This window comes from Girardinichthys multiradiatus, chromosome 9 (genome assembly GCF_021462225.1).
Source record: "Girardinichthys multiradiatus isolate DD_20200921_A chromosome 9, DD_fGirMul_XY1, whole genome shotgun sequence".
Lineage (NCBI taxonomy): Eukaryota > Metazoa > Chordata > Actinopteri > Cyprinodontiformes > Goodeidae > Girardinichthys > Girardinichthys multiradiatus.
Genome location: NC_061802.1, coordinates 29,218,932 through 29,240,756, shown reverse-complemented (window position 1 = coordinate 29,240,756; position 21,825 = coordinate 29,218,932). Strand labels below are relative to the sequence as shown.

At 39.5% G+C, this 21,825-nt stretch overlaps 2 protein-coding genes across 4 annotated transcripts; one reads left to right on the top strand and one right to left on the bottom strand.

Annotated features, from left to right (window-relative positions):
- Window positions 1-1,737: 1,737 nt before the first annotated feature.
- Window positions 1,738-6,181, bottom strand: sele (selectin E). 3 transcript variants are annotated; one of them, XM_047374186.1, is made up of 15 exons: window positions 6,096-6,179; window positions 5,934-6,008; window positions 5,414-5,818; window positions 5,215-5,319; window positions 4,930-5,121; window positions 4,632-4,823; window positions 4,307-4,495; window positions 3,977-4,156; window positions 3,662-3,850; window positions 3,383-3,556; window positions 3,036-3,215; window positions 2,758-2,943; window positions 2,493-2,672; window positions 2,271-2,391; window positions 1,738-2,169 (listed from the first exon to the last, which is right to left on the bottom strand). In XM_047374186.1, the coding sequence occupies exons 2-15, from the start codon at window positions 5,971-5,973 to the stop codon at window positions 2,112-2,114; spliced, it is 2,391 nt and encodes a 796-aa protein (XP_047230142.1). In that variant the 5' UTR covers window positions 5,974-6,008; window positions 6,096-6,179; the 3' UTR covers window positions 1,738-2,111. The 3 variants fall into 3 exon arrangements, with proteins under 3 accessions (XP_047230142.1, XP_047230141.1, XP_047230143.1); XM_047374185.1 differs by having other exon boundaries at window positions 1,738-2,172; window positions 6,096-6,178; XM_047374187.1 differs by lacking the exons at window positions 3,383-3,556; window positions 3,662-3,850 and having other exon boundaries at window positions 1,738-2,172; window positions 6,096-6,181.
- A 9,947-nt stretch (window positions 6,182-16,128) lies between these two features.
- On the top strand, window positions 16,129-17,104 carry si:dkey-51e6.1 (uncharacterized protein LOC558617 homolog). Its single transcript, XM_047375437.1, has 3 exons — window positions 16,129-16,379; window positions 16,653-16,777; window positions 16,866-17,104. Exons 1-3 carry the CDS (start codon window positions 16,166-16,168, stop codon window positions 16,956-16,958), a joined length of 432 nt encoding a protein of 143 aa, XP_047231393.1. The 5' UTR covers window positions 16,129-16,165; the 3' UTR covers window positions 16,959-17,104.
- Window positions 17,105-21,825: the final 4,721 nt, after the last annotated feature.

The following is a 21,825-nucleotide window of genomic DNA, read 5'->3' as shown; positions in this document are numbered from 1 at the left end:
CCAGCGTTTGGATTGGCTGGGCGGCGATGGTGGAGCTGAGCTGGATAGTGTTTCTCCCTATCTATCTATCTATCTATCTATCTATCTATCTATCTATCTATCTATCTATCTATCTATCTATCTATCTATCTATCTATCTATCTATCTATCTATCTATCTATCTATCTATCTATCTATCTATCTATCTATCTATCTATCTATCTATCTATCTATCTATCTATCTATCTATCTATCTATCTATCTATCTATCTATCTATCTATCTATCTATCTATCTATCTATCTATCTATCTATCTATCTATCTATCTATCTATCTATCTATCTATCTATCTATCTATCTATCTATCTATCTATCTATCTATCTATCTATCTATCTATCTATCTATCTATCTCAGAGGAATTCAGAGTGGAGAAAGTAGGAGACTGCAGGAGGAGAGAAAGTGACAGAGGGAGGGGAGGGGGGTTCATGGAGAGAGGTAACTTGCACCTGCACATGGAGAAAGTCTCTCTAGCTCTCTGTTTCTTTCCCGTTCTCCGATAATAGGATAATCTATCTATCTATCGTTGAGAATTAAAATCATGCACTTTCATGCTATTTAGTTTGCATGTGGGAACATTAAACTGAGATTTAACATGAGTGAGCCTTGAGGAGGGATCACAGATCACAGCAGGAGTCAGGATGGAGCAGGGATGAAACAGAGGTTGGGGGTTCTCGGCAGCTGCAAGTAGTAAAAGCTGGCTGTAGGGACAATAAAGCAATAAATGTCAACTTTTGGGAATGGTATAGATACCACAAGGGAGCTAGGCTGATTTACATCACCAGCCTGCAAAAAGGGGAAGGCACAGTCAGTAAGCTTTGAAGTCAACGGTATAAAGATGTACTGGAACTTGTAATGACAGAGACATCGGGGTAAAGACAGCAATGATTTGCTGAAATCTGCGATCTCTCTCCATAAGGGCCTTATGTTATTTTGTATATTCATTTTGCATTAGAAATCATTGGACTTATTATCTTCCAAATTAAACTTGCATTAATCTTAATTTCCTGCTCTTCATCTGTTCTTTCTCACGACATCCGGACTGGGTGAGGTTGAGGCCGCAAGAATATCAGTGATAGCATTATTTCACCTCAACACTATCTAGTTGGATTTAGGCTTGTATTTGGTTGCATGAATGGGGCACTGAAGTAGAAGGCTCAGGATGCCTTGAAACAAGCTATGTTAACGCAAATCGAATAATAGGATAAAAGAAGTATGGATGATATGGAATAGATGTTTGAGGTGTTGTGGAAGCAAATAAAACTCTACTCAGGGCCCCATTAAACAATAGGCCCGCTCTCGTCGAGTTACATAAAAAAGTAAAAGTATTTGCTGTGAACTTTGACTTTTACTTTTATGGTCATCTCCCAAAAGTGCTGACAAACGAGACACCAACTTCTCCAAAATAAAGAATGCTGATCATGTGAAACAGACAACTTTGGCAGCGCATTTTCCTTCCTGGCAAACATATCAGTGTTATATATCTACTCCTGTTGACCCAGAGGTCAGGGTAGAGTCAGCAGGACAGGATGACTGTCATCGATCAGAGTGTGGGAACAGTTTTAGACAAATACGATGACTGACCCAAAAAAACTTGGTAGGACCTTTGTGTTGGTAGTTTCCCCTTATTCTTAATTTGGAAACAAAACTATATTATATAAGACATGAGGATGTGAGAACAATAACAAATGAATTTGACATTTTGCAAAATTTAACAATGTTTATTAGGTTTATTTGCGAGTGAAAATGTGTCCATACAGATGCAGGTAACCTTGAGGGCTATAGAAGTTATTTGTGTAAAATAAGAGCTACTTTAAACATTCAGAAGTAGAGACCCCATAAATAAATGCTATATAAATACTGTTGTTAAAATACTGAAATTAATTCACAGTCCGAACACAATATCATACAACATTCACAGTAAGGCCAAAATAAAATACATTTCCAGCATACTGATAGAACTGTAGAACAATATGTTCTATATTAATTTCCCATTGGGAGAAAATCCACACATTACATCACTTCTTTCTGGTTGAATCATGTTTGTTATGTGTTATTTCTGAATATCCGTGGCTTATATGAGGCTGTCAATGCTGTTTTTGTACACTTGTAGTGGAGCCTCAATTTCAGAGCTGCTGTAAGGCAAAACGAGGAGAAAACAAGGTAAGTTCTGTGATTCCTCAGATTTTCAATTTGACTTGTTAAGCAAATGAGATATGAATGCTAAATTTACCTGTTCAGTTCAAACTTGGATGTCTTCTGCCTCATTTTTTTCAAAATCCACATGGTCAGAGAAACACCGGATATTAAGGCGATGCCCCCTGCTGCAACACCAGCAACGACAGTGGTAGGAGCTGTGGAAACATTATGAAACGTGAATTTCAACTCAGATGTATCCTTTGAACCACATAGTTTTTGCCATTTTCACGTATTTTTAATCTTCCTGTTTCTTTACCTTGACAAGTGGGTTTCTTTCCAGTCCAGGTGCCACGACTATCACAGATCAGCATCTCATGTCCATCTAATGAATAATCCTGATCGCATGTGAAGGAGCACTGAGAGTTGAATAGTGGCTGGCTGTGTGAGCAGTTAATTCTGCCGTTTTCAGGAGCATCAAGAAGAAGGCACCTGACAGCTGAGGGATAAGTAGAAATTATCTTTAAAAAAAGAATTTACGATCATTGCAACACATTTCTGCCTACAACAATGTATGTTCATACCATTGCAGGTAGGTATGGCCTCACTCCACTGTCCATCTTTGCTGCATGTAGTGGTGTTTGCTCCCTGCAAATCAAAGCCTGGTTCACAGCTGAAACTGCAAGTGGAGCTGGGATGCAAACCAGTTAAAGGTTTGCTGCAGTCTGCAATCATGTGAGCTTCTCCATCTGGATTCTGACAGGTGATGGCTAATGTAGGAGGATATACATTTAGTGAAAATTTAGTCTTTCTTGATGCATAGAAGGTAAAGAAGGTGTGTATACTCCAAGTTGTCTCTCACCTTCACAGCGTGGCATGTGCTCACTCCATTCAGCTGCTGCTGTGCATGTGACACTGCTCTGCCCCACCAGGCGATAGCCAGGGCCACAGCTGAAACTGCAGGACTTTGCATAGCTGAACCTCATATCTTCACAAGTAATGAAACCATTGTCTGGATCCTGAAGAGCAGGACACTGGACAGCTGCAATACAGATCAAATTAAAACAAGCCTTTTAAGAAATTTCCATCACTTAAGAAAACAAATATACAAAACAGTTTTAATGTAGGCCAAGCTATGAAACTGCTAGTTAATGTAAGAAATAACAATAAGACATGGCTGATGTAGTGTATAAGATAAGCCATCCATACCTTTGCAGGAAGGTGTGACGTTGCTCCACTGTCCATCCTCAGAACATTTAATGGTGTGCGCCCCCTGCAGTTTAAAGCCTGGTTCACAGCTGAAGCTGCAGGTGGAGTTGGGTCGCAGTGATTCGCTACACTGGAAGATCAGATGATCTTCTCCAGGGTTCTGGCAAGTGATGGCTGTCATAAGGGAAAAAAATGTAAATAGTTTAAATATATATTTTGGCCAATATTTATTTTTATTTTTATTTTCTTGAAGTTGTGCCGATTTTATATATATTTCACCTTCACAGTGTGGCATCTGCTCATTCCAAACAGCTGCTGATGTACATGTGGTTCTGTTTGGTCCAACCAGGTGGTAACCAGGGGCACAGCTGAAGCTGCAGGTCTTTCTGTAGCTGAACCTCATCTCTGTATCCTCTTCACAGCTCACGGCACCATTTTCTAGATCCTGGAGGGCAGGACACTGGACAGCTGCAACACAGGGTAATAGTTATAATGTAAAGAAAGCTGAATGTCCCCAAGTAAAAATTTAAGACAAAATAGATTTTATGTAAAGAATAACAGCAAAGACTGATATAAGACATGAGTCAATCATACCTTTGCAGGAAGGTGTGACGTTGCTCCACTGTCCATCCTCAGAACATTTAATGGTGTGCGCCCCCTGCAGTTTAAAGCCTGGTTCACAGCTGAAGCTGCAGGTCTTTTCATAGCTCAACCTCCCATTTACGCAATTCAGGGAGCCATTTTTGAGATCCTTAAAAGCGGGGCACTGGACAGCTGCAAAACAGTGTCGATAAAAACACTTTTTTATTATTAAACAATGACTGTCTCCTTGTAATATAAAGCTATAGCTAAAAGAACCATGATTAGAAATAAGTTATATTTATATTTTTCATTCTGTCAAAGATACCTTAGGTGTTCCCATACCTTCACAACGTGGCATCTTCTCACTCCAAACAGCTGCTGATGTACAAGTGACTTTCCCTGGTCCTATCAGGTGGTACCCAGGGACACAGCTGAAGTGGCAGCTCTTTCCGTAGCTAAAGCTCATGTCTGTACCGTCTTCACAGGTAATAAAACCATTGTCTGGATCCTGTAGGGCAGGGCACTGAACAGCTGGATCACAGAGAGCGGAAAAAACTGTCAAAATAGGCTTTTCGGTAAGTTTTAAAGACATAAATGTTAATTTTATCATCACGGGACCCATCAAAACTCCATTTAAGAGTTTTTAAATTAAAAGTAGTGGCCGTACCGACACATGATGGCTTTGATGCGTTCCAGTTTCCTGATGATTCACATTGCAGAGTGATGGAGGAAGACTCATCCAGCTTGTATCCTTCCTTACAGGTAAACATGCAGCTGGAACGATAGCTGAATTTTCCCAGGGGATCAGAGCACTCCATTGATCCTCTTGTGGGAGCAGACAGTTCCTCGCATTGAACCCCTGCAGGTAACAGGACAAAAAATGGATTAGAACCTTTATCTGCTCAAACACTTTTAAGTGCTGCCCTCTCTGAGTAATTGGAGCTTTGTATTACAATTTAACTTACATTCACAAGTAGGAGACTGCCTTGACCATGTTCCTGTAGCCTGGCATCTCTGAGGTTCTGACGCACTAAGCTGGTTTCCTTCCTCACAGGAATACTGGCACAAAGAGTCAAAGGAGAAGTTTCCATACTTATGTGTACAATCTACTCTTCCTTTTTGGGGGTCGATCACTTCATCTTTGTTACATTGTACAACTGCAAAAAGAACATAATACATTTAGATGTCAAAAGCTACAAGTATCAACAAATGTGAACCAAAGGTAGAAACAATAAAGTACATCTTCTCACCTTGCTCACACCTCTTTCCATAAAAACCTGGAATGCAATTACACTTGTGGTTGTTGATGGTCTCCACACATTCACCATGGAGGCATGAGTCGTTTTTACAGGCAGCTGCCAAAAATTAAAATATATTTCATTAATTCTTTGAACTTTAAGCTTTAAGGATGATAATGTCACCAAAACTAGAGAAAAATCAAGTCCTCACCTGTGTAACACAAAGCAGTCTTTGCTTTTGCGCACCGCTCATCATTCCATTTTCCTTCGTCCACTGTCCTTTGAATGTACATCTCAACACAATCCTCAGGGTGACCTAAATTTTGTCCAATTTGGCCATTATTTGGTTCGTTAGTTGCCCAGTTGGTTGCCTCTGCTGTCAGCGGTTTGTTGGTCCCAACCCAAGTCCAGACATCATTCACCTTACGGATCCCTATCCAGTAGTGCCCATTTTTCTGCGGCAGCCAGCTTTTCAGGTACTCAATCTCTCCTTGGTTCTGGATTGCTACCATGTCTGTATAATGTTTTCTGCACCATTTTCTAGCTGATTCCCAGTCCATGCTGGTGTCTGAGTAGTTGTAAGACCAGCACTCTACACTAGTCCACATGTGCAGCACTGAGGAGAGAGAACAGAGACACTGTGGGTCAGAAGAGATACATTAAAAATTTATTTATAAAAGGTAAAAAGTGAAGCTCAGTAAGGGGGTTATGTTTAAAGTACATTCACATACTGGCACAAAAAAAGTGCAACTGCATCAATGAGGCAGACATCTTATATCCTGAAATAATCCGAAGATGAAGATTTTCTGTCAAAACAAATAAAATGCGCATTAGAATAAAGCATTGCCAAACTTTCTATTAACGGCCTGATCAGAGCGAAAAAGAGAACTCACCGTTTTAGTGTTGATGGATGAAGAGCTTCAACAGTCTTGTGATTCTCCTGAAGCGATTCTGAGCTTCATGTGCTGAGGAGCATGTTTTTATACCCTCCTCTGATCCGGTCCAAGTTTCCTGGAAGCTTTCATCCCACTGAAGCATTTCCATGGAAATTCCCCTCACCTCATACCTCCTTTCACTTTAAAATTATAAAGAGACTTGCTTTCTCCTTGACTATTAAGTGAAGTTTCCATATAGTTTTTTTAACACAAACATTATTGTCGTATTGTCAGAAGTATACTTTAGGATATATTTTTGTTACTTTATACTTAAACTGTATTATTTATAGTCATAAGCAATGCGATTTAAAATGATTTTGAATCTGATTTATTCATAAAAATATTTTTATTTATTTATACCATTTAATCATTGTTTAAAATAAACATTTACCCTGGCAGTCTGGCTTTTTAAATCAATGCTCTTAACACTTTAAAAACGGACTGCCCATTTAGAAATTAAATAGATATCTTGGCTAAACTGTCTCTTCCAAATTCTGAATGTTATGAACTTCTAAAGTTATGAACTTCTAAAGTTTTTGGACTTTTCATGTTCATTTCATTTCATGAACAGATTCTGACTAAATGACAAAGGTAGAAACTGAAGATTAATTTATAAAAACACATTTATTAAAACTGGTGGTGGTTTAATGAATGTGAGATGTCCTGCTTTCGTTGTCCGATGAGCTAACCCCTCCCTCCTACTTCCCTATTTCTAAGGGGATTGCTCAATTGAGTTCTCCATCCAATGGGTCCGAACTTCCCTACACCTGGAAGGTCTTACTAAGCAGGTTTACTGAAAAATCTGTTTAAGCTGGTGTTGGTAAATGACACGCCTAACCTCTAACAGCCTACATCCCAAAGTCTCACCCTTCTTCAGCTGGTGGTCTGGACGACCGAGTAGCTCACACCAGTCATCCACTCCTCGACAGTCACTTCTGTTAACGGCTGCTCATTCCCTATTTTACAACTTGCAATTGGCATATAGGTTAGGTCAATTTTAGTGGCTTGGCACGAGCCCCAAGGGCATTGTTTTAACAAGTTTGGCTTAAGGCAACTATAAAAACCTCCTAAAATCATTTGGAACCAGGCAACAAAACTTTTTACCACCAACAAAAAACCCAAAAATAAGGTGACTCAAATAATTGACTGTCCACAATAAATCTAGAATTTTATATGCTTTCTTTAATTAGTAATGCCTTTGCATGGGTCAGTAACAGCTTAAAAATCAGCAAAACTTAATAATTTGAATAATAGAAATAAATCGATCAACCTAACATATCTTTCCCTAATGCTGAAACTGGTAAGGCTGAAGAGGCTCTGAAGACGGAGGCTCACCATAGATCCGAATGGAATGATTTCTTCAGTAGGCAACTAGTGATTGTCTTCTTGAGTGAAGGGCCACTCCTCAGTTTTCTTCCTTTAAGTGGACAGGTGCTGATGCTCGGGTTTCAATGGTCAAGTTGGAAAAAAAATCAAAAAATTTCAAAAACAGAAACTTTGTTGGCATATGTTTCAAAAGTCGGTAGCTTCCAGAGGCTGAATAGTTGAAGGAAACTTCTGAAGTGTAATTGAGGTTGGTTCAAGACTTCCAGTAGCCTGAAACTTAGAGCAATCAGTTGTTCACAGACAAGGTTAACTTCAGTGGTCTTGGTAAAAATGCAACAGATGAAATTCAGATTTTCAATTTTGAGTTGCAGCTCTTCTCAGGGCTCACGGGTTGATCTTCTTTATAATGCTGAATTTGTCAGCGGGGCTGCGTCTCCGGTCTTCTGATTCATCTGTAGCTTCTTTCTCCATCTGATCTTGTTCGCTGGTCTTCTGCGAGTAAACAACCCTGTTTCTTTCTTTGGCACATTTTTTATATTGCTGATAGTCTCACTGCTCATCCCCTGTTGCCGGGCAAGCTTTCCCATCATTGAGTTACGTGGTCACCGTAACTTTTCCGTGCTGTCTCCCAGCCTCTGTAGACAGAGTCGTAAACAGCCCGCAGCTGGCTCCCTGTGTTATGACTTTTGCCTGTTTTTCGACCTTCACCACTCCCAGTCCCATGACTTTTGCCTGTTTCTCGAACTTCAGACTGACGAAAAACAGCGTGCACCTGGCTTCTCGTTTCTCGCTCCCATGCTTGTTATGACTTGAGCTTGCTCGTTGACCTTCCATCCATGCCCAGTTCCTGTAAAGCTGGCTCTCCTCTGCCCCTCCCGTCCTGTTATGTTATGACTCTGCCGCCTCTGGCTCCCAGGCCATGGTGCCCTCCTTATCTGCTCAGCCTCAAGGTTTCTAACACAGTATTTCTCTGTTTCTTGCTCTCATACCAGTTACAGTTAAAAAAACAACAACCATCACTTCATTTTTATTCATACATCACAACTGATTAACATTACCACTCTTCATTACATTTAATAATCGTAGAAAAATAGAAAATCATCATACATTTTTCTTTGATTGTGTGAACGCTGTGGGCATTCACACTATTGAGATCCTGTTTCTCTTTATTATTATCTATATCTAACACTTTTTTTGGCACCTATCTCCTCCTTCATACTTTGTGTTATTTCAGCCATTCAACTTTTAAAATGTTCAGCTCATTTAGGACATTACGGCTATGACCTTTGGTATTAATACATTTTATACTTTTTAAAATATTCAACTTTTTGTGCAGATTTTTGGCCCATTGAAATGAATGGAAAATCATAAAAATTCTGCAAAATTCAGCTAAAATTTTGGGATCTTTAACAGCTTACTACTTCTGCATACTTTCAGCTAGAAACACCATTCAACTTTTAAAATGTTCACAAGACATGAAGCCATCTTCAAATGATTCAGCGTTTTGATATCTATTACAGTTCTTCTACAATTGCGATTCAAATTTTAGGCAAGATTTTTGACATTTTTGATTTTATAATGTAATCCTATGGCAGAATTCGTCAGATGGTAGAGTGTATGCTCTAGGTTTTTGAATAATCTGAGAAAGAATGAACAAACTGTCCTCACTTGCTCAATTTTCACTCTACTGGCACAAATTAGGTATCAAAATGTAGGATGCTCTTTTGCGATTCAGAAAATGTCACGCTCATTGATGTGGGACTAACAGATTTCATGCAACAGGCCCGGGAGCAAAGCAAAGTCAACACACCCTGAATGGAAAACCTTATAGGAATTTCATAAAAAAATCAGAGCAAAAAATCAAACTCACATGTTTTCGAATCGCCGCCTCTCATAAACCGTTAAAGTTAGAGACATGAGCTTTGCACCAATTAATCTTCAGACCTTGCTGGCGCACAGTGAATGAATTTTTTTGATACATTTTATCGTTTTGTCATAAAAAAGGTTTGTTTAGGAGTACCTTTATCTGTCCTTCCCAAAATCGCTTGAAATTTCAAAATTATCCACTTTTCTACACTGTCACATCTCCTACAAGGATTTATGTAGACACACAAAAATCTCTAGGATTGTTCACCGATCTCAGCTGATACCTACGGTCCAAAAATTATTTTGATACCTTTTATCGTTTCCTCGTGATGTAGGTTTGTTTGAGAGTGAAAAATTCACCTTCACTCGGGTTAAAAATGGTCAAAATTATCCACTTTTTCACATGTTCACATCTCCCAGACAGATTTTTGTAGAAACTTGAGAAGCTCCACAATTGTTCAGCAAGGCCTGCTGATTCATAAGGTGCATGAATCAAATCGATAGCCCTTATAGTTTCCAAGTTATGAGACGTTGTTCGAGAGCATGTTAAGGCATTTTTGTGTTTTTCTCCATTTTTCCCTTTTTTTCACCTAGTGTTGTGCCTTTAATATTATATTTTCAGCAAAAACGCATTAATATTCTCGTTCCCTTGTCCGTTCTGAGAAAAACGGTCCAAGAATGACGTCGATAGCCCTTACAGTTTCCGAGTTATGGGCGGTCGTTCGGGAGCATGCGCCTCCATGTTAAAAGCCCAGGCCAGGGGGAGACGATAGTGAGGTGCTGCATTAGAAATGCTGCAGGTGTCAAGTTACACTGATGCTCTTTGCTGATTGGCTGATTCATTCCTCACTGTTCTATTTATAGCTCTGTGTATCTCCTACTGTATATATCTGTATGTGACTCTGCCTTTCTTCTCTCCCTATCTCCTACTCAGACACACACAATAACCCTGACACACACAGGCACACACACATATCCCTGTTTTACTGTCTTTGTGAGGACTTTGCATTGACTTCCATTCAATTTCATTCATTTCTACGGCCTAAACCTGACCCGACCCCTAACCCTTTGACCATCTTCATAGGAGGCAACTACAGGGTGGCCATTTTGTGTCAAGTACTTAAACAGCATGTACTGCTGTTCCAACAGCCAGACAACAGTGATTACATTTAAAAGGCAATTTCATAGGCTTTTGCATATAGGATGACATACATTGCATACAGTTTTCCTGTATAGGAAATCTATAGGAATTTCAGAAAAAATCTGAGCAAAAAATCCTTAAACTCACACATTTTCGAATCGCCGCCTCTCATAAACCGTTCGAGGTAGAGACATGAGCCTTGTGGAGATTTATCTTCAGACCTTGCTGGCACTCACAGTGAAATAATTTTTTTGATACCTTTTATCGTTTTGTCATAAAAAAGGTTTGTTTAGGAGTACCAAATCTGTCCTTCCCAAAATCGCTTAAAATTGAAACATTTCTAAATTATCCACTTATCTACACTGTCATATCTCCTACACGGATTTATGTAGACACATGAAAATCTCAGATCAGATGACAGTTTTTCTTTGATGTTTCTGCTATTTCTACTAATTTATCAGATTTCAGCTGACATTCTGCTTTCAGCCTTAGCCACTTTCTGCCAGCTTTCAACATGACTTGAGCATTTCTGTTTTCTTCTAATTCATTAAATTTTTGCAGATTGTTTGCAGTCAATGTCAGCTTGTTTCTGCCAGCTTTCAGCTAAAGTATTCTGCTTTCAGCATTCACACTGCATTTTCACAGAAAATGCAAATTTTTCTAGTTATACTTTTCTGAAAAAGATAAGACAGTCACAGTTAATGTGTGACTCCATACAGGCCTCTTCAGTCCTCAGTTCCAGAGTGCAAAGATATATTCATTTTACTGTTTCATGACATCCTATCCATGTAATATGATCATTATTTATTTGATACTCCAAAAATTAGGCTCTCATTTCATCATATGTGATTGTTGTTAAACTCAATCATAGTGATACACTTCTGCAAAAGAAAGAAGAATTAAAACATACACCAAATGGGCCCCCCAGACTTCATAGCTTTAAAATGTGAACATTTACTGCTGTATATGTCATTGATCTAATTATGAGGGTTTAATTAATTTCTGCATGGATACATGGAAGGATCTCACCTCATTTTGACACTACGTTATTACGGTTGAAATGTGTGCTTTAATCAGTTCTGCTAGATTAGGCATTGCAACACTTATGATACTGAAGGCTTTGCAAGTGATGTGTGAAAATTTGGACCAGCTTGAAACAGAAAACCTCTCAGGTAGAACAATAAAACCGAATGGGCAGGAAAATGCTTTTGTATAGGAGCAGGAGAAGCTGGTGGCCCACATTTTGCTCTTTGAGTTTATGGATGACAGAAAGTCTCTGATGGCTTCTTTTCTGGATGTCACTTTTTTGTTGGTTGATGTTGAATTTATTAACACAAAGGACACGTTCTGGAACACATGTCCCCAATAAAAGCTGTCTTTATAGTATTCTGAATAAAGTTATAGATTTAGTAATCAAAACTAAAGTTCAGCTTCAGCATTGATGCTTTACAAATTATCATTAGTAAATGAGGTTTAAAATTAAGGCATATTTAAGCTGGTGTTATTTCCTAAAACAGCAGCAATAAAAACTTTACAGATTATTTTCTCCCTTTTAAAACCCTTTGACATTTTAATAATAATAATAATAATAACTTTAACTATAAACCACTTTCAAATAAAGTGCTGAACAGTTACAGAAAGATGAAAAACAATAAACCAGAACAGTGCTGTTTAAAACCATTTAAACAAGGAAACACTTATACCTAATGTTTTACTGCTCCAAGAAGTAGTTTCTTGGAAAAGATTAAAGAAAAAACCTTCTGCATTATGTAAGAAGTGTAGAACTTAAATTCAATTAGTTGTTAAACTCCTTACAAAAACGTTTTACTAGGCATTACCGTTTGAAAAAGAGGTGCTCTTGCCTTCCTTTCTTGCACAACAACGGCTGTCTGCTTCTAGGTGTGACGATGATGAATCTCAGATCTTGTCATTTCCGCCAATCGCTATAAAAACGGTGGGCCAGCAGACAATGTACGAACTGTAACATATATTTCACAATTCAAAAATAAATCGAAATTTCCAGTATGAGGATATCATCATGCAAAGAGGGAAAGCAGAAAGAATGCAGCCTCTTAAGGCCCCTTGGGGATGGGAAAAGTGTAGTTTAATACAGGAGCGGAGGCGCCTGCAGGCTGACTATTTCTCCCGGTAACAATACATATCCTTCCTCTCTGGCTCAAAGCGCTGGACAGTAGCTACTGCTCCTTGGCACCTTGCAATCCTTACCTCTTCCTGAGAAAAACAATATCATCTCTTTGATTAACTCACACAGGACTGCACCCTAGGCAGAAACTGTTTCAGCTTTACTTGAAGTTTAGATAGATTTCATACAGATTTAACTTGAGTCATCCATCCATTCAATTCAATTCAATTCAGTTTTATTTATATAGCGCCAATTCACAACACATGTTGTCTCAAGGCACTTCACAACAGTCAGGTTCATACATTCCAATTAATCCTAACAATTGAACAGTGCAGTCAGAGTTAGCTTTTTATTCAAATTGGATAAAAAGTTTTTCTATCAAAGGAAACCCAGCAGATTGCATCCAGTCAGTGACTTGCAGCATTCCCTCCTCCTGGATGAGCATGTAGAGACAGTGGACAGTCACTGGCGTTGACTTTGCAGCAATCCCTCATACTGAGCATGCATGTAGCGACAGCGGAGAGGAAAAACTCCCTTTTAACAGGAAGAAACCTCCAGCAGAACCAGGCTCAGTGTGAGCGGCCATCTGCCACGACCGACTGGGGGTTTGAGAGAACAGAGCAGAGACACAAAAAGAACAATGAAGCACTGATCCAGGAGTACTTTCTATGGGAAGGAAAAGTAAATGTTAATAGATGTAGCTCTTTTAGTCGTTTCACCTAGAAAGAAAGAACAGATAAACTCTGAGCCATCCATCCATCCATCCACCCATCCATCCATCCATCCATCCATCCATCCATCCATCCATCCATCCATCCATTTTCTCGGTCAGTCCATCACAGAGAAAACAGGAAAGCTAACTATGCACACACTGACCTCACAAGGGCAATTTGGAACCACAAATGAATGCACCGTGCATATTTTTAGTCTGTGAGAACACAGAAAAAATTCACACATGTAAGCAACATGGTTATTTCTTCACTATATTTGAACCTTGGATATTCTTGCTGCATGGTAAAGGGCGCTAATAACTGCTCCAATGTGTAGCTACTGAATTAGTTGGACTAGACCTGATATATAATTACAACTGTAACATTAAAATGTTGCTCACTTATGGAAGGACACTAAAACAAATATAAATATGCTCACAGACAATATAGCATGACAAGACGTTTGCAAACATAATTTCAAAACGTTTATTTTAGGATAATGGCTTATTTTGCATACAACTTCACCATAAATGTGTGGCTTTCTCACAAACCTTTGTCTCCTCTGGCTCCGATCCCAAGGCGGCACGATATGCTTAAGTGCTTGGAAAGATGATCCAGGAAAAGGTTGAACAAGCAATAGTCAACTTACATTTTGCTGTCTGCAAAAATGCTCTTGGACCTCAAATTTTGATTTAATCTATGACTGTGCTATGGACAACATCAAAATGTTTTCTCTGTCAGAAAATAGGAAGCAAAACTAACACAGGAGGAGAGCAAAACAATATCTCATTTTAAAACAGCAGCAATAAGATGTAATTACCTGCTTGTAAAAGTGTTTGCAGAGCAAGTTGTGAGTTTCTGTTATTTGTTACAAATTTTTGTGCATATGTTTTCAGACCCAAACAGTGCCTTGTAAATGTATTAATTCTATAAGCCACAAACTTCAAGACTAACACAAAGTAGTGCATACAGTGAGGAAAAATGATAATTTCTCATTTTTTACAAATAAGGAACTAAAAAAGTGTTGAAAACTATTAGTTATGCACTCCACAAATCTGGCCTTTGTGAAAGAGTGGCAAAAGGAAACAGTGATGAAAGAATATTTTAGCCAATATGCACAATGCTAATATTGCACATCACCCTGAACAAAACATGCCCACGGTGAAACATGGTAGTGGTTGCATTATGTTGCGAAGATCTTTTTCTTCTACAGAGACAGGGAAGCTGGTCACAGATGATGGAAAGATGAATGGAGCTAAATACCTGACAATTCTGGAGGAAAACCCGTTAGAGGTTGCAAAACACTTGAGATTCAGGACAAAAGTACAGCAACCTAAACATACAGTCAAGAAGTCCGATGGAATGGTTTACATCAAAGAATATTCATGTGTTTGAATGGCCAAGTCAAAGTCCAGACATAAATCCAATTTGGTATGTGTGTGCAGCCATTGGTTGTGGACTCCTCGTAACCTTTACCACTTCCCCAGAAAGATCAACTCTTTAATAAATTACAATGTGGGGGGCAAAGTAATTCTTAAACATAGTTTAAACAGATAGATATCATCACAGATTTTACTTGGACTAGACCAAACCAGATATAAACTTTAAATAGGTAATTTATGACAGTACAAACAATGTATACTTATGAAGGAACACTGAAACAAAAATATGGATTTTCAAACACAACACAGACAGGATTACATGACAAGTTTTCTAGGAAAAATATCGCATTTCACTTCACAAGAAATCTGTGACTTTTTCAAAAATTTTTGTTTGCTTTGGTTCTAACCAATCCCAGGGCTATGAGATAAGAGATCATCCAGAAAAAGGCTTAACCAGCAAAGGCTAACATCCCTGTAGCTGTCTGCTAAAACACTCAAAAACTATATCCAAAACTCAGTAATAAACTTTGATCTATGACCGTTATGATCAACAAACGCCAAAACGATAGGAAACACCTAATCAAAACTAACATGAGAGGTGAGCAAAACAATCTGTGACTGAAAAGTGCGGCTGTGAGATTTAGCTATATCAGTTTCCCCTTAAATGTTGTAAAGCATTGTTTAAACAATCAGATCATAGGTATCCTATCCCGAAGCTGAAGAACGCAAATAAGCAAAAATCCACAAATAACATGATGCACGTGTACAAGTTAATTGTCTATTGAAAAAGTGCTTGCGGAAAAGTTGTATGTTTCTGTAATTTATGTTTTATGCATATGATTTTGCACCCCTTCCTCCCAGAACAAAACTGTAAAAACCTATCTGCGCAGCTGTTCTTTGAAGGTCTCAGAGGTTTGTTACAGAACATTAGTGAACAAAGAGCCACATGAAAAGACCAAGGAACACACCAGAAAGACCAGGGATAAAATTGTAGAGAGATTTAGAGCAGGTTTAAATTACAAAACTATATCCTGGAAACAATCTGTTAGAGGTTGAAAATGATTGACAATGGTGTGGAGGTTCACTTTCTAGCAGGACAACAACCCTAAACATGCAACAGGATCTACAATGGAGTGGTTTTCGATCAAAGCTTATCCATGTGTAAGAATGACCCAAATAAAGTCCAGACTTAAATCCAATCTGTGGCAAGACTTCAAAAAAGGATGTTCTCATACCCTCTATAAAAGTTCAAGACGAATATTGTACCTGTGTAAAGTGAACGTTTTCTGTTTCTGCCACGTGGGTATGGAGAGCCGTTTCATTCAAAATTTAATAAATACTCCTATTGATAAATTGGGGTCACGTTGCAAAGTTGCGGATGTGAAACTACACATGCTCTGTCCCTTTAAGACCGGAAATAGAAGTCCGGCCCCAAATAAAGCCAATCGTGTGAACGCACCATGCTATTTGTGCTTGGCAGATCTGTGATCAGTTGGAGGGCCATTGGTGGTTTGTGCAGAGCTACAGGCACAATGGCAGAAGCTCTGGCTAAAATTCCCGATGTTGAGATTGATCCGGACGGAACCTTTAAATACATACTGCTCAGAGTGAAAGTGAAAGATGGCGATGCACAGAAAGACGTAGTACGAGGCACTAAAAGTGCGGAGTACCACAGTAAGTTCCGAAACTGTAGGTCTGCTGCAAGAGGAGCGTCAAGTGCGTCAGTTCAGCTTGAAGTGTTGCGCATATCTAAACTGACTGTTCGTTAAAAATTCAGCTGCACAAATTTTAGCATGCTTCCCAGAAAGAACGAGGCACACTGCGGCTTTAGAAGCTTGAAAATTAACTCATGATATCAAAGAAAGCATATTTCATAAAACAAATAGCTTTCACTTGATGCTTATTTGAATTAAGTCATTCAAACCGAATGTTATGTTTTCTTCATAGATCACATATTTGAGAAGGTCAATCCAGCTCTGGAGGCCTTAGGGATGGAGTGTAAATGCCTTGGAGGAGGGAAGATAGAGCACAACAAGGAGGACAGGAAGATCAGGGTGTTTGGAGAATCAACTGTGAGATCATTTGAATTCACAGATATTAAAATTGTTCCCTTGTTGATATCTGTTGTTTTCATATAAGTACTTTCCCTCTCATTTTCAGGCCTTTGGGAAGGCAGACCACTCTGTGTCTGTGGAGAAGCTGAAAACTGTCTTCAGTGACTATGAGGTCACATGGTCTGATGATAAAAAATAAGAGCCTTCTTCTCGTTTACAAATGGCTGCCTTTATTTATGAAACCAAACTTGTTTTGCTATCCAATAATTGAAATTTAGCATTAAAGTCTTGGCTCTGAGTGGAAACCATATTTGTATAAAACTCTTCACATGTTTTGAAGGCCAAGTTTGGTCATTGTTATTTTTGTTAAATGGGAAAGCTGTTTCAAGAGGTCCATTAGTGATTTTAAAATAGATTATTTGGTCTCTTTTTTTTTTTTTCTTTCCATTGGCCCACACCAACGGTGGCTTTATGTGAATTGGAGCTTGTTTGCCAAACGTAAAGTCCATACAGGAAGATGTGAGTAAGCTGGAATCACAGACGCATCCTGTTTGGCTGAGGGAAAGTTTGTTTAAAAAAGCCAGGGACAGATAAGAGTTCCTTTTTTTCCCCATTTTGGTTGCAAACTTTCATTTTTGGGAGGTGATGATCAACCCTTTTTACAGAAAATAGGAGAGGCACCCTTCTGCAGGGACAACAGCAGTGCCATATATCCAGTCTTAGCCTTAGGCTGTATTTACAGTTTTAGCAAGTCATCTTTTTATCAAATTACAGTTGTAATGCCGTTGCATATCTTAAAACCTGCAGCAACCCTAAAACCCTTATCATATATAAAGGTGTATGTGAAATGTAAGGCCTCAGAGGTTTGTTAGTGAACAAACACATCAGACAAGTCAGGAATAAATCAGAATCAGAAAAGTTTTATTGCCAAGTACGTTTTTGGACATACAAGGAATTTGTTTTGGCGTAGTCGGTGCAATACAATAAAAATTAAACAGTATAAACATATCTACAATATAATATAAATATATGGGCACCGTTTTAAGTGAGTGAGAGTAAATATAGAGCATTATTGGATGTCAGAGCAATACAACAGTGTAGGTGATCATTGTGCAAGTATGGCAGTGCAAGTAAAGCAGGAGTCCAAGCTGAGCGTTAATGTAACGCATAGAGTTACAAGTTACATGTGTCCTGTAAGCAAACAAGGGGGGGTGTGGGGGAAAGGAAGAATGTCAAGGTGGTTTCCGGGCTTTGTTAACAAGGCTGGTGGCAGATGGGAAAAAACTGTTCTTGTGACGTGAGGTTTTGGTCCGGATGGACCGCAGCCTCCTGCCAGAAGGAAGAGTCTCAAAGAGTCTGTGACCAGGGTGGGAGGGATCAGCCAGAATCTTCCCTGCTCGCTTCAGGGTCCTGGAGGTGTACAGTTCCTGGAGCGACAGTAGACTGCAGCCAATTATCTTCTCAGCAGACCGAATGACACGCTGCAGCCTGCCCTTATCCTTGGCTGTAGCAGCGGCGTACCAGATGGTGATGGAGGAGGTGAGGATGGACTCAATGATGGCTGTGTAGAAGTGCACCATCATAGTCTTTGGTAGGTTGAATTTCTTCAGCTGCCGCAGGAAGAACATCCTCTGCTGGGCTTTCTTGATGAGGGAGCTGATGTTTGGCTCCCACTTGAGATCCTGGGAGATGATGGTTCCCAGGAAGCGGAAAGATTCCACAGTGTCAATTGTGGAGTCACAGAGGGTGATGGGGGCAGGTGGGGCTGGGTTCTGCCTGAAGTCCACAACCATCTGCACTGTCTTTAGAGCGTTGAGCTCAAGGTTGTTCTGGCTGCACCAGTCCAACAGATGGTCCACCTCCCATCTGTACGCGGACTCGTCACCATCAGAGATGAGTCCAATCGGTGGTGTCGTCCGCAAACTTCAGAAGCTTGACAGACTGGTGACTGGAGGTGCAGCTGTTGGTGTACAAGGAGAAGAGCAGAGGAGAGAGAACACAGCCTTGGGGGAACCGGTGCTGATGGTCAGGGAGTCAGAGATGTGCTTCCCCAGCCTCACGCGCACCTTCCTGTCAGACAGGAAGTCAGTGATCCACCTGCAGGTGGAGTCGGGCACACTCAGCTGGGAGAGCTTCTCCTGGAGCAGAGCTGGGACGATGGTGTTGAAGGCAGAGCTGAAATCCACAAACAGGATCCTGGCGTAGGTTCCTGTGGAGTCCAGGTGCCGGAGGATGAAGTGAAGGGCTAGGTTGACTGCATCATCTACAGACCTGTTGGCTCTGTAGGCAAACTGCAGGGGGTGCAGGAGGGGGTCGGTGATGTCTTTTAGGTGTGAGAGCACAAGGCGCTCAAAGGACTTCATCACCACAGAGGTCAGGGCGACGGGTCTGAAGTCATTAAGCCCTGTGGTCCTTGGCTTCTTGGGAACAGGGACGATGGTGGAGGACTTGAAGCAGGCTGGCACATGACATGTCTCCAGTGAGGTGTTAAAAATGTTTGTGAAGACTGGAGACAACTGATCAGCACAGTGCTTCAGGCTGGCTGGTGAGACAGAATCCGGTCCGTCCAGCAGCTTTCCGGGGATTCTGTCTCCTGAATAGTTTGTTGACGCTGTGGAGAAGTTTAAATCAGGCTTAAATTAGAACTTCTATTCAATTTATCAATTGAAAATGGGTCAGCTGTAAACCGACTAAGAGATGGCCATCCATCAAAACCAACTGGCCAGGCAAGATTAGCTTTAATCAGAGAAGCAGCTGGGAGGCCTATGGTAACTCCAGAGGAGCTGCTGAGATCTACTGCCATCATCTTGCCATCATGAGAATGCTGTCAGGTGTTTTGTTTGAAGTCAGCCACAAGCCCTGAGAGGACACAGCAAATATATGTATGAAGGTCCTCTGGACCATCATGAACATCACACAATACCTCTACAGTGAAACATGGTGGAGGCTGCATTGAGCTATGACAATGTTTTTCTTTAACGGGGACAGCGAGGCTGTGTAGAGCTAAATTCATGGCAATCATGTTAGATGCTACAAAAGAGTTGAGAGTGAAGTACAGGTTCACTGTCCACCTGGACAGCACATATACAGCCACAGCTACCATGGAATGGTTTAAATAAAAGTGTATTTGTGTGTTACAATGGCCCAGTCAAAGTCCAGGTCTAAATCTATGACCAGATTTGAAAATTCTTCTTCACAGATGTTTTCCATTGAATATGACTGAGTTTAGGATAGTTTGCCATCAAGAATGGACAAAAATGTTCATTCTGTAGGTGTGCAAAGCTGACAGAAACCTGGGAGATTTGCCACACTTTTCAGACTTTAAAGTTTAAGTTGTCTTAATGTTTTTAATCTACATACATAAATCAGGAATACAAAGATTAGCAATAATTTGGGGGGGTAGAAGGGTTTAATTGAATATTTGCTGAAATTGCAAATCATGGTGACATTACAGAAACAAAAAAGTATACACTCTATGCTGATTGTTTTTGTCTTTTGGAAGAAATTAAAGAGAAGAAAGAAGCTATAATTTTTTTTTGATCAAATGTTTTTATTTATTGGCTGTTAAAAAGGGTCTTGAGACTGAGTACAAAAGCTTCAAAGGCAAATTACATAGCATTCATTCCCATGCCTAACAGGCATCCCCAGCCTATTGCTCGGGGTTTTCCCCCTACATGAGATTAATTATAGTAAAACACATTAGCGTGCAGAGTAGGACAGATTTAAATCCTCTGCTCACACTGCCGTGAGCTCTGCTCTGTTGTACTTGACCCTCATCAGGAAAGGCAAGTTAAACAATGACTTTTGGCAGTGTTCTATCAAACACTTTTTTAGGGTGACCTTAAAAAAAAGAAAGGAAAAAACCCAGAAATCTTCCTTCCAGTGTATGTCCAAATCCTGAGGTGGTTTCCTGCCGAGCGATAACCTTTATTTTATGTGCAAACAAGTGGGTCAGTATGGGAGGTCACTTTCTTAAGCTCTTTATTCCCCATCCTTTTCTTGAAAAATACATTAATTACCGTAAAGACTCAATGAAGTGCATATTGTTTTACATAATGTATAAAATTGCTCTATAGTATGAGGGGAAACAGTAACAGGCATCCACATCCTCTTCCAGACAACATTACACAAGAGCAAATTTCTCAATGCATTAAAACACTTTTATTGTCATATCAGATTCTGGGCGAATCGTATTAATTTCCCATCCATTGTTTTCTTCCTGTAAGAATAAGTTAACAAATTTGATATTAGAAAAATGGAAATGTACAGTTTTGTAGCTGACCAACTTGGAAACTAGGAAATTAAAATAAAACACGCATACTTTTTCGAAAAAAAAAGAATCAAATCAGTATAATCAGACTAAAACACGTATATGCTATACATATGTACTTTGTAGGAAGACAGACTCTCAGCTTGGCTCGGCTCACTTCCTGCAGCTTGCAGCTCTCACTTCTGGGTGTTGGAATAGAAGCAAAATAAAGGAGCAGCATGCTGTGATTTCCTGCTTTAGATTTATCTAGAGAGCAATAGCTTACTAGCATAGTTTTATGAGGCCATTTAGGCCAGAGCATAAGTTTCAGGCTTAAAAAGTAAAACTGCTATCTTTGCTAATTTGTTCTGTAAATTACCCAAACGTATTCACCTAGACCTAGATAGTTCTACTTGGTAATTCATTTTATACAGTCCCATTAGACACACTTAAATTAATATTCTACAAATAGGACAGGATTTACGGTGGCTAACACACAAGCAAGAAGGAAGTTCTGATATACATCACTACTTAAGAGAAGAGATGGAAACTATTTGGAAAGGCTGTTCAACATACACAACTGGAAACAGTACACAGAAGTATATCTCCCAAAACATCGTAAATATATTTGTCAATTATTCACATCAAACTATGTAATCGTAATATGAGTGCTGTGTTTCCTGCTTAGTTATAATGAAAGTGTTCTTTGTTTGGTATATAACAAAGCAATAATATTACATGTGGGAAAAGAACCTTATTGGGAATGAGTTCGTTACAGATAACAAACAGAATGCTGACAAGTTTAATGAATTTCTCT